We start from the raw sequence: 12,733 nt of genomic DNA, 5'->3' as shown, positions 1-12,733 counted from the left end.
CATTAGAGTGGCATCTGTTCGTGACGTCAGCGGCCAATGCAATTGAACTCTGCCGCCGTCGAGAAGTAATCACGGGGGGGCGATATAGAGCACAAAGGGCAGCAGCCATGAAGGTGGAAAAACCGGTTGTGTTGCTCTATGACTTGTTCTTTCCCCATTCCATTTGGCAGTCTGTGGCTACAGTGGTCAATCTGCTGGTCTAAAGAGCGTCTTTCACCTCACACTACGTTTTATTCCCAGTACAATACATATCACCGGAGAAAAAGGGGTCAGATCGGGACGAAGAAAACCAACTATTTATCTCTCACCATCTCATACGTGGTATTCGGTACAATCAAAGAAGCAAGGCGACTCATATAACATATTTCGCTTGAAATGTGAGCAAAAAAAACTTAACTTCCCCCTTCTCTACTCTTGTCTACTCTACATCAGGACCTTGTGATAGGAAAAGCTGTATATGCCTGACAAAACGTTAAATAAAAACACACATACAGGCACCGCTCAAGTTCTGTTCGCAGCAAAAGAAGCACGGTCATGGATCGCCCTGTCAAGCACCGTTTCAGCATGGCCACCTTGCGTGGCACGCAGCAACCCGAACTATGCCGGAGACTCTACAAGCTTATCAAAGCCGAGAACCATGCCATCGGCTCCTATGAGAATGCAGGACGAGACCGCGTCTCCATCGCCTCGCAGCTATCTGACTGGGGCGAATCCACAGGCGATCTCGCCGTTTCTGACATAGCTGACAAGATGGGCGTGCTACTTGCGGAAATGGGTGAGCAGGAAGATCTGTACGCGCAGAATTTGGAGGACTACCGGAATGTGCTGAAGCAGATTCGCAATACGGAGGCTTCCGTGCAGCCTTCCAGGGACTATAAAACGCGTGTTGTGGACGATATCCAAAAGCTGAAGTTGAAGGATCCAAATAACCCCAAGCTGGTGACCTTGGAACAGGAGCTGGTGAGGGCAGAGGCACAGATGTTGGTGGCTGAGGCCCAGTTGACGAATATTGTATGTTTTCACAATCGAAGTCTGATATTCCCTCGCCGTTTTTCCCCCTGGAAGCTGTTCAATTTACTTGGCAGCAACTGATCAAGTGTTTTCGGCGATATAGACCCGTCAAAAGCTCAAGGAAGCATTTGACATCCATCTCGCCGCTACCATCGAAAGGGCAGAGAAGCAAATCATTCTCGCCCGCCATGGTCGTCGTCTTCTCAATATTCTAGATGACACCCCGCTCGTTCCCGGAGATACCCGGAGTGCCTATGAACAAATGGATCAGGCTCGCCAGGTCCTTAATGATGCCGAGCAGGATCTACGAGGCTGGGAGCCCAGTCTCGAGCCAATCCACTCTGCCGCAGCGAATATGGGAACAAATTTAATGCCTGTTAGCCACGTTAACGGCGATGAAGAGGAAGAATCTTCTTCTTATCACAAGGACGCCCCTCCTTCGTCTTCGATGGCTCAGCCCGTCCCCGCGTAGGAGGATGAGGGAAGATGGGGAATTTGGGAGAACCGGCTGGTAGCTAGTTGGCTCGTTTGCTCTGCGTTTCATTTGCTTATCAATGCATAGTTAGTAACTTATATCCGTGTGCGTGCTGGTGGAATTATGAGCTAGGTAATTGACTGAGATCAAAAATTGAAGAAAGGTTCGGGGGAAAGAAGTCTATACGATTAAACCGATAATGGTACGAGTGTTTTTGGCTGGTGTTTTTTTTTTCTTTGCTGGCGCGTTGGCGTGGGCATCGTATGCGATGTTTTATTCAATAATCATCCTAACTTCTCGTAGTTACGTATAATAGTCTTAATACTCCAAGTGATACTTGAGACAGGATCCTTAACAGAATGGTGTTGAAGTGTAAACATCATCCCAATGGGAAATTTCACAGATCATTAAGTCATGGCATACTTCACGCGGGTTAGGCCATGAGCGCTCAAAGGGGAAAATAATCAGTGCAGGGTGGCAGAAAGGACAACCAACCGTACAGAACAGGAGGAAGGAAAGAAGAAGAAAGAGGAAAAAAGGAAAAAAAGTATATTAAATATTGGGGGCAGCGCGGTTCGAACGCGCGCGAACTCACGTTCACTGCAGAGTTTCCTGAAAAACTTAAATGCAGCGCCTTAGACCACTCGGCCATACCCCCGAGTTTAAGGTGCTACCTGTGACACTATACAAGCTTGTTTGCGTATCGGTCACCAACACGTCACGTGATACAGGCAGCTGTGACGCGACGGCAAGCAACCTCATCTCAAAGCTCAACAAAGCTCCAACACTCAACTACCACAACTCTAGATACCTGTATACTAATTATCTCTTCTTTCTTCTCTCCTTCTCTCCTTCTCATTTCTGTGTTGCTTCGTTATTTAGAACCCTTCACTGTCTGCCCGTCATGGACACCCTCGTCGCCCAATACTCCCAGCCGAAGTTCCAGCATGAAGGCTACTCCCATGATGAAGAGCAAGAGCTTACAGAGACATTACCGCCTCTATCTCTAAAATTCGCCCTTCCTCCAGTCGATAAAGTAAGTCTCGGTGACGTTTTAGGAGAATTTGTCTCTGTCTTCAGCTCTTCATATTTTGGAGATCCGCTTTTGACAACTCCTTTATCCATATATCTAGCCTGCCGCCTTCCTTCGAGCCGTTACCGACGACCATAGCAACCCAGATTGCCCCATTAAAATTGCTCATGGCACCACTACTCTTGCTTTCAGATTTCAAGGAGGGATCATTGTGGCAACGGATTCCAGAGCTACGGCGGGCAATTGGATCGCCAGCCAGACCGTGAAGAAAGTTATCGAGATCAACAGCTGTCTGTTGGGGACTATGGCTGGTGGTGCTGCTGTATGTACTATCATGCTCTTTGCATCCCGGCCCCATATTCGCGTCATTGCCGTTGTTACTGGTTTCTACTTGTATAATTCAGCCGGCTCCTGTGCTGGACAACTCAATCCAATCCAAGGGAGAAAGGAGCAACTAACAACCCGCATTTTGTGCTTTAGGACTGTCAATACTGGCTCGCCTATCTGGGCATGCAATGCCGCCTCCACGAACTCCGCCACAAACGGCGCATATCCGTCGCTGCCGCCTCCAAGATCCTCGCCAACCTCGTCTACAATTACAAGGGTATGGGACTAAGCATGGGCACCATGTGCGCAGGTGTAACTCCCCAAGAGGGTCCCGCGCTCTACTACATCGATTCAGATGGAACACGACTGGCTGGAAACCTTTTCTGCGTCGGCTCTGGCCAAACCTTCGCATACGGCGTTCTAGATGCGGAATACAGGTATGACTTAACTGATGAAGAAGCGTTGGAGCTGGGCAGCCGGAGTATCCTTGCTGCGACGCACAGAGATGCCTACTCCGGTGGTTATATCAATCTGTACCATGTCAAGGAGGAAGGATGGAAGAAGCATGGTTTCAGCGATACCAATCCGATATTCTGGAAGACGAAGTTGGAGAAGAATGAGTTTTCGAATGTTACCGGATCGATTCAGTAAATGCGCATCGATATTTTTCGGTGACTCTTGCTCCTTTTTATTTTAATGAGATTGAGCTCTTGCTCCCTTTGCTTCTACCACTTGTGTTACATTTAGTTTGCTAGAAAATAAAATGCGGTAGAATTCAGCAACTTGTTCTTCTTTCATCTTCTCCCGTCCCAGGTTGAGGTTGCTTGAGGTTGCCTAAAAGTGGATGTACACCATCGAATTGCCACGGCTCATGACCTTTGGCAAATGTGTTCTAATGAACCTAAAATTAAGTCTTTAATTCGCCGAAAATACCCGCAATACAATGAAGAGCGACAGTATATAACAACCCGGGTCTATTTAATTCTTTTCTGCCGTTCCACTTTGATTCAAATATGTCATCAAAGGGAACAATGCGGCAAGCGCATAAAAAAGAGGAAAATGGAGAAAAATTATCTGAAGATTGATATATTCTGGAAAACTTCAACTAAGTATATGCGCCATCGTACGCAGCAAGATATATTTTCGCCAGATCTGAAGAGCGCGAAGAAGTGGTTAGAAATATAAAATTTTATTATTTCTTAGACTATCCAAACCCTTCCGTCAACTTTCACCTCAATTATTGACCTTGAATGTCATCTTGACGCCCATAGTCGCCAACTCAACATCCAAATACTTCAACACGCCCGGCACAGCAACAACCGTCGTGTCATCTCCACCAACAAACCTCCTCCCCTCTCCATCTTCCCATACTTCAGCTCGGGGGTCGTCAAAGACCGCTTCCTTCGCACAGCGACGACAGCGCACAACGCCTGCACCGCCATCTAAAGCGCCCATAGCACCACCCGGCCGTCCAAGCCCTGATGACGACTTCGCAACAGCAGCCATGGCTGGGTTTTTACTTGGCGCCATGAACTTAGAAACAGCAACCTGAGTCGACAGGAATGAGCCGCAAGTCCTACAGATCCACGAGCGGGTGGTGTCCGAGCAGTTCATCAGCCGGTCTTGCAGGAGGAAAGCGGCGCCGTGGGCGAGAAGTGAATCGCGCTCCATCTCTCCGACACGGATACCACCACCTTTCGCACGACCCTTGACGGGCTGTCCCGTCAATGCATTCACGGGACCCGTCGTCCGCACCTGGAATTTGTCGTTGACCATGTGTCTGAGTCGCTGATAGTAGACAACGCCTAGGTAGATGTCTGCGGCAAACTCACGGCCTGTGATGCCGGAATACATAGGTTCGTTGCCGTGGAAGTTGTATCCGGCTTTGCGGAGCTGTTCTCCGAAGAAGTCACTGGCAGTGTGTTCCTCCGAGAATCGGAATGGGGTGGAGTCCTGCGCGAGACCATGGAGAGCGCCAGCCTTGCCCGCCAGGGACTCGATGAACATACCGATTGTCATTCGGGAGGGGAAAGCGTGCGGGTTGATGATGATGTCAGGCTGGATGCCCGTTTCAGAGAAGGGCATGTCGGTTGCAGGCCACAGCTGGGAGCAGACACCCTTCTGTCCGTGGCGGGAGGAAAATTTATCTCCAATGACTGGTTTTCGGGGGACGCGAAATTTAACACTGATGGCTTGACAAGGGTCACCACCCGTTTCGGAGCCAAAAATGCGCACGTTGTCAATGTAGCCCTCTTCCGTGTCTTTGTACTTGAGTAGGTGGGTTTGTCCGTCAATGTTGGTGTAGGAGTTAGATACTGGGTCGAAGCGGACTGTATGCCATGCGGCAACGATGCTGCCTTCTGTCACACGAGCGCCAATGTGAGGGAGGCCATCTTCGTCCAGAGCATGTCGCCATTCTCCTTTAATCAGACTGCCCGGTGCGAATCCAAAGAGTTTGCTAACCTCTCGTCTCGCCTTTCCCCGACCACGAGATTCCTTGTCATCGAGGGAGTATATTTTTGTTTTGTAAATTGTTCCCCACCCAAATCCTCTGTCGTGAGCCGATTTATTGATAATCATAGCATCGTCCATGTCATAGCCAGTGTATGACAACACAGCCACAACAGCATTCATGCCGTTAGGGAAGTTGTCGAGTCCGTAGCTATTATAGAGAGGGGTTCGAACAACAGGTGTTTGTCCAGTTTGTAGCCGGTAAAGTTTGTTGTCGGTTCGGTATTCTATCGATGCTCCGGGAGTTCCCATGGCCTGCTTACTCATTTGGCATTGGTACATATTACGGGGAGATTGGTTGAAGTCGGAGAATGGAGTCATGTTAGCGACAATCGAGAGGATGTGGGTAGGGTCGAATTCCACATGGGTCGATATACCGGACATGATATCGGACGGAACGCAGGCAATTTCCATGAACGGCTGCTCGAACGGCCCAACATAGTCAAGCTTATCCAACGGCAAATATTTGACTGGTCGCATCATCCTCGCACACTGGGAGAATATATAGATGCCTGGATATTGCCCTCGATTCGAATTGGGAATATATCCGATTTCAAGTTCAACGGGGAGGCTTTTATTGCCCGCAACCTTCCAATATCGGAGAGTGTCAGAAATCATGCGAGCCTGCTTCGGGGAACAGTAACCAAGAATCCGGCCATCCAGCTGGACCGCCACGCTTTCATCCAGAGACACGGATGACTCATAGGTCACTCCGAGATCCGATATCACTTGAGGGACACCAGAGACATCCAAATTACTAGTTGCGATTTCACATTTATGGGCTAGATGGTTTAGAAGTCCGCACGGACTTCCGTCAGGGGTATGAACTGGGCAAAGGAATCCCCAGCTCTCAGGGAGAAGCTTACGAACTGTAGTCGTTTTGAGCTGCGCGAAAAAGCTTCCCCTGTGTATCATTCGGAAATGACTGATAAACCGGTAGAAATTGATCTTTTCGGCTATAACGGTATAACCAGATGGTTGTTGTAGGTCCAGACCAGTTGGGCTGACGAGGTTACCAGTAGAGAGGAAATATTCCAGTGCGCCACCAATGTTTTCATTCGTCCTGGACACGATTCTACTGAGGAACTCCTTCTCAAACCTTGGATCTGAGAATCGTGCATTTTGATTCCTGAAACTCCAGTCACGCGCAATGGGACCGAAGGCTCTCAGCCATTCCTCTAGACGCTCCTTCAAAAGCATCCCATACAAAGAACCGCCAAGTAGCACTTCTTGATTCGAGACAGCGTCAGGGTTATCTGGAGCGCATTCTCCTGCCACCAGGGTATAGAGTTTCCTGATCATGAAGAGTATCATGTTGAATTTATCATTGTCTTGAGATTCGGTCACATTTTGGTTACCGAGGTGTGGTAATACGACCTTTCGAAGGAATTCCGCGCCGACCATGTCATCCGGTATGTCTGCGGGCATTCCCAAAACAGGCCGAAATTTCTCTCCAAGGTAAGCTCTCGTGTCGTCCCTTCCATAAAGCTTGTATCCCTTGTACGTCCGTAGAAGTAGCTCGACCCGATCAGTGACAAAGGAGTTTTTAATTCCCTCAGACCCTTCACGACCAACTAGCCGTTCGAAAATTTCTCGATCATTCGTTTCCACGAGTGCTTTCAATATCATCACAACTGGGACAAGGTACTCGTTTTTCCTCCAAGAAAAGCGGAATGTCACATTCCCATCGCTGAGGTAATGTAAAACGTTGGTTTGGGAAGTCTGATCAATCCTAACGGAACGGATTTGAATACCGTATTTTGTATATGTCTGGCCGCGTTTCGTGAAGGAGCTACGAATGATGGCCATGGGAAAATTCCGCCTTCCGACAATCAGCATTCGAATGAGCTTCTCGTTCCCATTTACGATAAAATAGCCGCCAAGTTCCTCAGATTCCTCCTTTCGTTGGACAAGTTGTTCCGGCGAACACTTTTCGAGGTGGCACCGATTGGACTGTACCACAATTTTATTAGTTTAATTCAGTTGTTCATATCAATTTAGAAAACGAAAGAGAAAACGGCAGAAACAACAATATGCTTCTAGAAACCTAGCTTTGCAAACTCACCCTTAACATGATTGGGACCTGGCCTAGTTCTCTGACAGATTCTTTCCACTCGCCATTATTGACCCTGTACTCTAATCGCGCTCTTAATCTGCCGCGATATGTCGCATGTCTCTCTCGACACTCAGAAGGGTAAATTTCTCTGTTCCGTGTGCTAAATTTGTTTGATGCCGGAAGCATGGCTTTCTCAAGAAACAGTTCCGTAATGCGCACTGAGAGCTTGTTTCTTCGGGGGCTCCTTCTCCCATCATCCAGCCTAACCCGCTTCTGCTCCTGTGTTTCCGCATCTCCGTCTAGAAATGACTTGGTGCCAATGTCCTTTAGCGCAGCCTCTAAGATTTTGTTATTATCGAATAGGGCATTGAAGGAATCGATATGAGGCCGGATGGATGCTGCGAGAGACGGATATGCAGTGTGATCCTTGGGGGGATGCCGGAATAACCGTTCACGCCGGAGAGTGTCGTACTCGATCGACCACTCTGTATCTGCAGATGGTGCCATGGCGGGGTAGGTAGACCGCTAAACCCAAACCAAATGCAATTGAAACAGAAGGAAATATCCGAGGCGTGGAAAGGTTGGAGGAGCGCGCACATGTGCGAGCTCAAATGCGCCCCGTATTGAAACGGTTAAACTTTTTGATAGCTAGGGTGAAGCCGCCATGATGGATGGAACAACGCGAAATCAAGATTTGAGAATATAGAAGGATATGGAAAGACCATCCAATACTGAGTGCACTCTCGCTTTCCTTTTGCTCCGTTGAATTGCCTTCCCAAACTGCGTTACATCTTTTTTCCCCCTTGGGATTCTGCGGGAGCGAAATTTTTCGACGAACTAAGCTATCATCACGTGAAGATACCATCATTCCCCAACAGCCGCAAACTGAATCTACGACCAACCACCACCGACGAAGAAGAATACCAGTATGGTCGATGATGATTAAATGCATCAACCTTCTCGCCAACCACCAAGACAACCAATAACCTCCGTTATTTCCTCGGATCAGCAGCAGCGCCAGTGAACAGGAGGCATAAATATATTCTACCCCAAGCTGCCTACTTAGCGCCCGCTGGACTAGTTTCTCCGCCGTCACTGCTTCATCCTCGAACACAGGTTGATGTCTGTGTGGGTGGGCGCTGCGCTGGCGGATGCACACTGCACATTTCAATCCGAATACCCTACTACGCAAGGAACAGTAACAGGGACCAGGGACTATTCATAAGGTCAAAACGCCGCCCGCGAATCCCGGTAGCGTACCCTCGCACTCGGCGTCAAGAACATCACTTGCGGTCATGTGTACACTGGCATACTTCGCGCGGAGGTGAATGCAGCCATAAAAGTGCCAAAAACTTTGTACCCGTTAATTGATTGCCTGGAAAAAGGAAGCTCTCTCTTTTTCCTCCTCCCTCTCTTTCCCCTGCTGGTGTACGAGCTCCTTGCGACTCTACGGATTGTTGCTGGAAAAGCGGATTTTCCTGCGTGTTAGGTGTCGCTGTCCCTACCATTTATTGTTTTTATTTCTGTTCTTTTTTCTATGCATCCGTCGCATCCATTTTCTTGATCTGGTTTTGCATGCTTGCCGTATAGTTTGTTCGGGTGCCTTAATGCGTGGTGGTTTACGTTTGATTTATTAATCTTTTGGATTTCTGCCTGCCATCTGGGCTTCTATACGCCTCCATTTCGGCCTTGGATGCGGGATTATACCTTCCACTCCTGTCTCAAAAATAAAAGAAGGTATTTTCGTCATTATTTGTGTGCTCGTCCCGCAGATCCGTCTCTTACCCTTCTTCACAGACGCCACATCCCACGACTGATTTTCTGGGTGCACATATTTCTGTACACACCACCATAATATTCACGCACTACCTTTACTCATCCCGTTTCTCGGCCCCTCACATAAACTGCGCAAAATTACTGTGAGCCAGGATTTTTTACCTCCAAACCTTTCTCGTTGCGCCCTGGTTGACGGACGCTTGCCCACCTCTTGGATATTGGACATCACGGCTATCCGCACATAGCAGCTTCACGATGGCGGGCTTCTTCAAAAGTATATACGACTGGTTGCTCAGAAAGTTTTGGTTAGTTTGCGCCTCGAGCATCCCCGTGCAATAGATTCCATCCAGCGGTGTAAAATTCTGGCCATCGCTGTAGGATCACATTTCCCTGGCAAGATAGACTAATTTGCCATCCTCAAATTGTGTATGTGATTCAGGGCAACCGAAATGGATGTGACGATGATCGGATTGCAAAATGCCGGAAAGTCGTCATTGTTGCGGGTTTTAGCGGTGAGGCAATATTTTCCTATCAGCACTGACAAAGCCTCATATTACATCGCTTTATATTGTGCTGTGCTAACTGAAAGGGAGCCAGGGTGGGGAATTCACCGTAGAGTATGTATAAGGGAGCGGCTAGGGATGCCTGCCTGTAGATTTACCATACTTTCAACTAACACCACCGTTAGTTCTATTCCCACTATCGGATTTAACACCGCAAGGGTGCAGAAAGGTCATGTCACACTAAAATGGTCAGCCTGATCAAACCTCTTGGATGGAATTCCATCATTTCACCCTAGTGCAGCCTCGTTCTAACAAGAGTATATAGTTGGGATCTTGGAGGCCAGCCAAGATTTAGGCCAATGTGGGAACGGTATTGCCGGGGCGTCAACGCACTGTTGTGAGTGCTGTTCTTCTCAATATCCCAATTCCCAAGCAGTTACTCGTCCTCTTTCAGTAAGGCGGATGTTGTCAAGAATCTTCGAGAAACATAGAATTGACTCCTTCCCGAAAAAACAATAATCAAAAAACAGGTACGTCGTGGACGCAGCTGATAAGGAGAAGCTGCCAACAGCGACGGAAGAGCTTCATGATCTTGTAAGCAAACGGTCACTCGACGGAATCCCGCTGTTGGTCCTGGGCAATAAGTCCGATCTCCCCAACAGGCTCTCCGTCGATGAATTGATTGAAACCATGGATCTGAGGTCCATCATGCATCGTGAAGTGAGCTGCTATGGTATCAGTGCCAAAGAGGAGACGAACCTCGATGCTGTGCTCCACTGGTTAATCGCGCGATCAAGCAAATGAAACCGCCGCCACTCGCCCATCCGCACATCCACTCACTCATACCATTTCTTTTTCTTTTTCTTTCTTTCTTTTTCTTCCATCCGATTTCAAGTCTACACCGTTTATTTATTTAATTTTTCCATCTCATCGAATGGCTCTTTCGCCGTTGTTTTGGCTTTAACATCCAAATGCTCGGAACGCCGCCCTCCCTCGTCGTTTTCCTTACCATACATCGTTTCCGTCCCGGGGCTCCATACATTTTGTCTCTGTTTGTTTCCTTGGCTCCGTTTCCCCCTTTTTTCCGTTTCGGACCGTTTGTGACGATAGTGACGCTTTGCCCTAATCTCCTTGCTATTTTCTAGCATCCTCCTCCTATTCCAAAACGTTTGGGGTACGTTTTGGATTAATTACCCCATGTCCCGTTCTCTCTCTTTTGGTCGCCGTTTATTATTGTCTCTCGTCATCGTTTTTAATTGATATGTTAATGTTAAAGCTTTGTCATTCTAGTAAAGCAAGCGGGTGAAGGGGTCATTTTCTCCTTTACATCTTTTTTTATCTTTTTTTTCGTCGTTTTTTCCCCACTTTTTCTCTTGCTTTTGCATTTAGGGTCCTTTATTCTCTCTGTTTGGGTAGGCAATTTTTAAGGGTGGTTGGTGCGACACGTTCGTGCAGGGAGGATTGGAGGAATAGGAATGGAGGAATGGGAGTCGGAGGAGACTGTGTATGGGGAGGTGTGAGATTTAACTGCAAACATCGGATTGTTGGCTGTCTGCGTCTCTATGTGTAATTGACAGTTTCATCATTAGTTTCATCGAGATTTCCCTTTTTTCGACCCATCATTTCCTCCTATCCATCTGGGGATAATATGACGGCTACTCTAAACCATTGGGAAAAAAGGACGGAGAAGGAACAACTGCCTATTAGCAAAAAACGGTGTAATTAGCTTGGTATTTTCAATCTGGTACACTCCTCAAAGGAACGGCGTCAACGAACGATGAATTGTTCTGGAGGAGGGTGTATATTGTCGTAGTTAACGAAAGTGATAAATAAGTTCACGATCTCATATCCAGAGACGGACCTAGCTTCACAAACATCATCTTAGCAGAACGAAAACCCAACCTTTAAAAAAATTATTTCGATGCATTGTGTAATATATATGATGCAACCACAGCATTTATTTATCCCCCTTCACACCCTGTGCAAACAACTCATCGGCAGCCATCCCACGCCAGCAGCCGAGCACAGACCAAGTGATGCGTTGGCAGTGCAGAAAAGGTTAGTTACATCCATGGCTGGAATGTGGAATGGAATCATCTTGGGCCTATGGGATTTGGGGCCCTTCCCTAAACCTAGCCAGCCAGTTTGATCTGATGGCCCGTACATCTAAGTAAGTACCTGTAATCAAATCATAGTACTCCGTAGTTATTTATGATAAAAAGGTTGTGCGTGCGCATCAAGCAACATGCGCCATTCTCGACACATCACAAACATAGTGCAAAGTACTAGCTAGCAATGGCCAGGGCTGTACATCTATGTGAGTGTGCATGGGCCAGGCGAGCGGGTGACCTTTCCTTCCTTCCTGAATGTCGGTGTGATCCTCAAATTCTTCACAGAGGACTGTGCTAGACCATAAGTATTGGCAAACCCCACTACCTTTCTATCACCAAAAAGGCACCATGATTGCACCATGATTGTAGTGGGGGTTGCCAACACTTATGGTGATCTCTGCATGGTCAGTGGCGCCCTGAACCTTGGATGGTGCATTGGAATCCACAGATAAGATTTGATCAACGTTATTTTGGGTAGCTTCAGATCCGGGTGATGGAAGGATATTTCGGGATCAGCCCAGATCCTGACTCCCATCTTGGCTGTTGTAAGTCGCTGTAAGACAACTCCGTCTTTCGAAGCCCTCCCCAAGTCGGGCAAAAGAGCGAGACGATAACTGATACGAATGCTGAGCCTCCTGTAGCTAACTAGTTAGCACTGCTGACTAACGCGCAGATTCCAGGCCAGAGAACTTCAGCCTTGGCGCTTGCTGGCGAGTGGCTAAGCGTTGATCGAGGATTAGTCACCATGTCTGAGAGCTTCGGCATTTTCATTGGCTGACAAGGCGTTCGGCGCTTGCCATGATCCCGGAAGGTTTCGCACGTTGCCCAATATGGAATGGGGTTGTCGTCATTGCCCGCCAAAGCTCAATGCGGGCCACCGGAGATACATTGGTCCGGTCTCGGCTCGGCGTGCTCAGCCACGCTCCATCC

The 12,733-nt window shown here is 48.0% G+C and overlaps 4 protein-coding genes and 1 non-coding gene across 5 annotated transcripts; 3 read left to right on the top strand and 2 right to left on the bottom strand.

Moving 5' to 3' along the window:
• Positions 1–534: 534 nt before the first annotated feature.
• Positions 535–1,483, top strand: HCBG_06078 (sphingolipid long chain base-responsive protein PIL1; the record flags this gene model as incomplete). The annotated part of the gene is made up of 2 exons (XM_045433127.1): positions 535–1,011; positions 1,115–1,483. 2 exons carry the CDS (start codon positions 535–537, stop codon positions 1,481–1,483), a joined length of 846 nt encoding a protein of 281 aa, XP_045286295.1.
• Positions 1,484–2,046: 563 nt separating this feature from the next.
• Positions 2,047–2,144, bottom strand: HCBG_11049. The gene has a single exon. It is a non-coding gene; the product is annotated as a tRNA-Leu (tRNA).
• A 246-nt stretch (positions 2,145–2,390) lies between these two features.
• HCBG_06077 (proteasome component PRE2) lies at positions 2,391–3,497 on the top strand (the record flags this gene model as incomplete). Its single annotated transcript, XM_045433126.1, has 3 exons — positions 2,391–2,522; positions 2,620–2,841; positions 3,000–3,497. 3 exons carry the CDS (start codon positions 2,391–2,393, stop codon positions 3,495–3,497), a joined length of 852 nt encoding a protein of 283 aa, XP_045286294.1.
• A 410-nt stretch (positions 3,498–3,907) lies between these two features.
• On the bottom strand, positions 3,908–7,920 carry HCBG_06076 (DNA-directed RNA polymerase I; the record flags this gene model as incomplete). The annotated part of the gene is made up of 2 exons (XM_045433125.1): positions 3,908–7,310; positions 7,423–7,920. 2 exons carry the CDS (start codon positions 7,918–7,920, stop codon positions 4,080–4,082), a joined length of 3,729 nt encoding a protein of 1,242 aa, XP_045286293.1.
• Positions 7,921–9,937: 2,017 nt separating this feature from the next.
• On the top strand, positions 9,938–12,581 carry HCBG_06075 (ADP-ribosylation factor; the record flags this gene model as incomplete). Its single annotated transcript, XM_045433124.1, has 8 exons — positions 9,938–9,987; positions 10,018–10,089; positions 10,223–10,471; positions 10,838–10,866; positions 11,148–11,206; positions 11,647–11,750; positions 12,147–12,207; positions 12,477–12,581. The coding sequence occupies 8 exons, from the start codon at positions 9,938–9,940 to the stop codon at positions 12,579–12,581; spliced, it is 729 nt and encodes a 242-aa protein (XP_045286292.1).
• Between the last annotated feature and the right edge of the window lie 152 nt (positions 12,582–12,733).

The sequence above is a fragment of the Histoplasma capsulatum genome (genome assembly GCF_000150115.1).
Source record: "Histoplasma capsulatum G186AR genomic scaffold supercont2.8, whole genome shotgun sequence".
In the NCBI taxonomy this organism is placed as follows: domain Eukaryota; kingdom Fungi; phylum Ascomycota; class Eurotiomycetes; order Onygenales; family Ajellomycetaceae; genus Histoplasma; species Histoplasma capsulatum.
The sequence above is the reverse complement of the archived record's forward strand: the minus strand, read 5'-3'. Positions and strand labels throughout refer to the sequence as shown.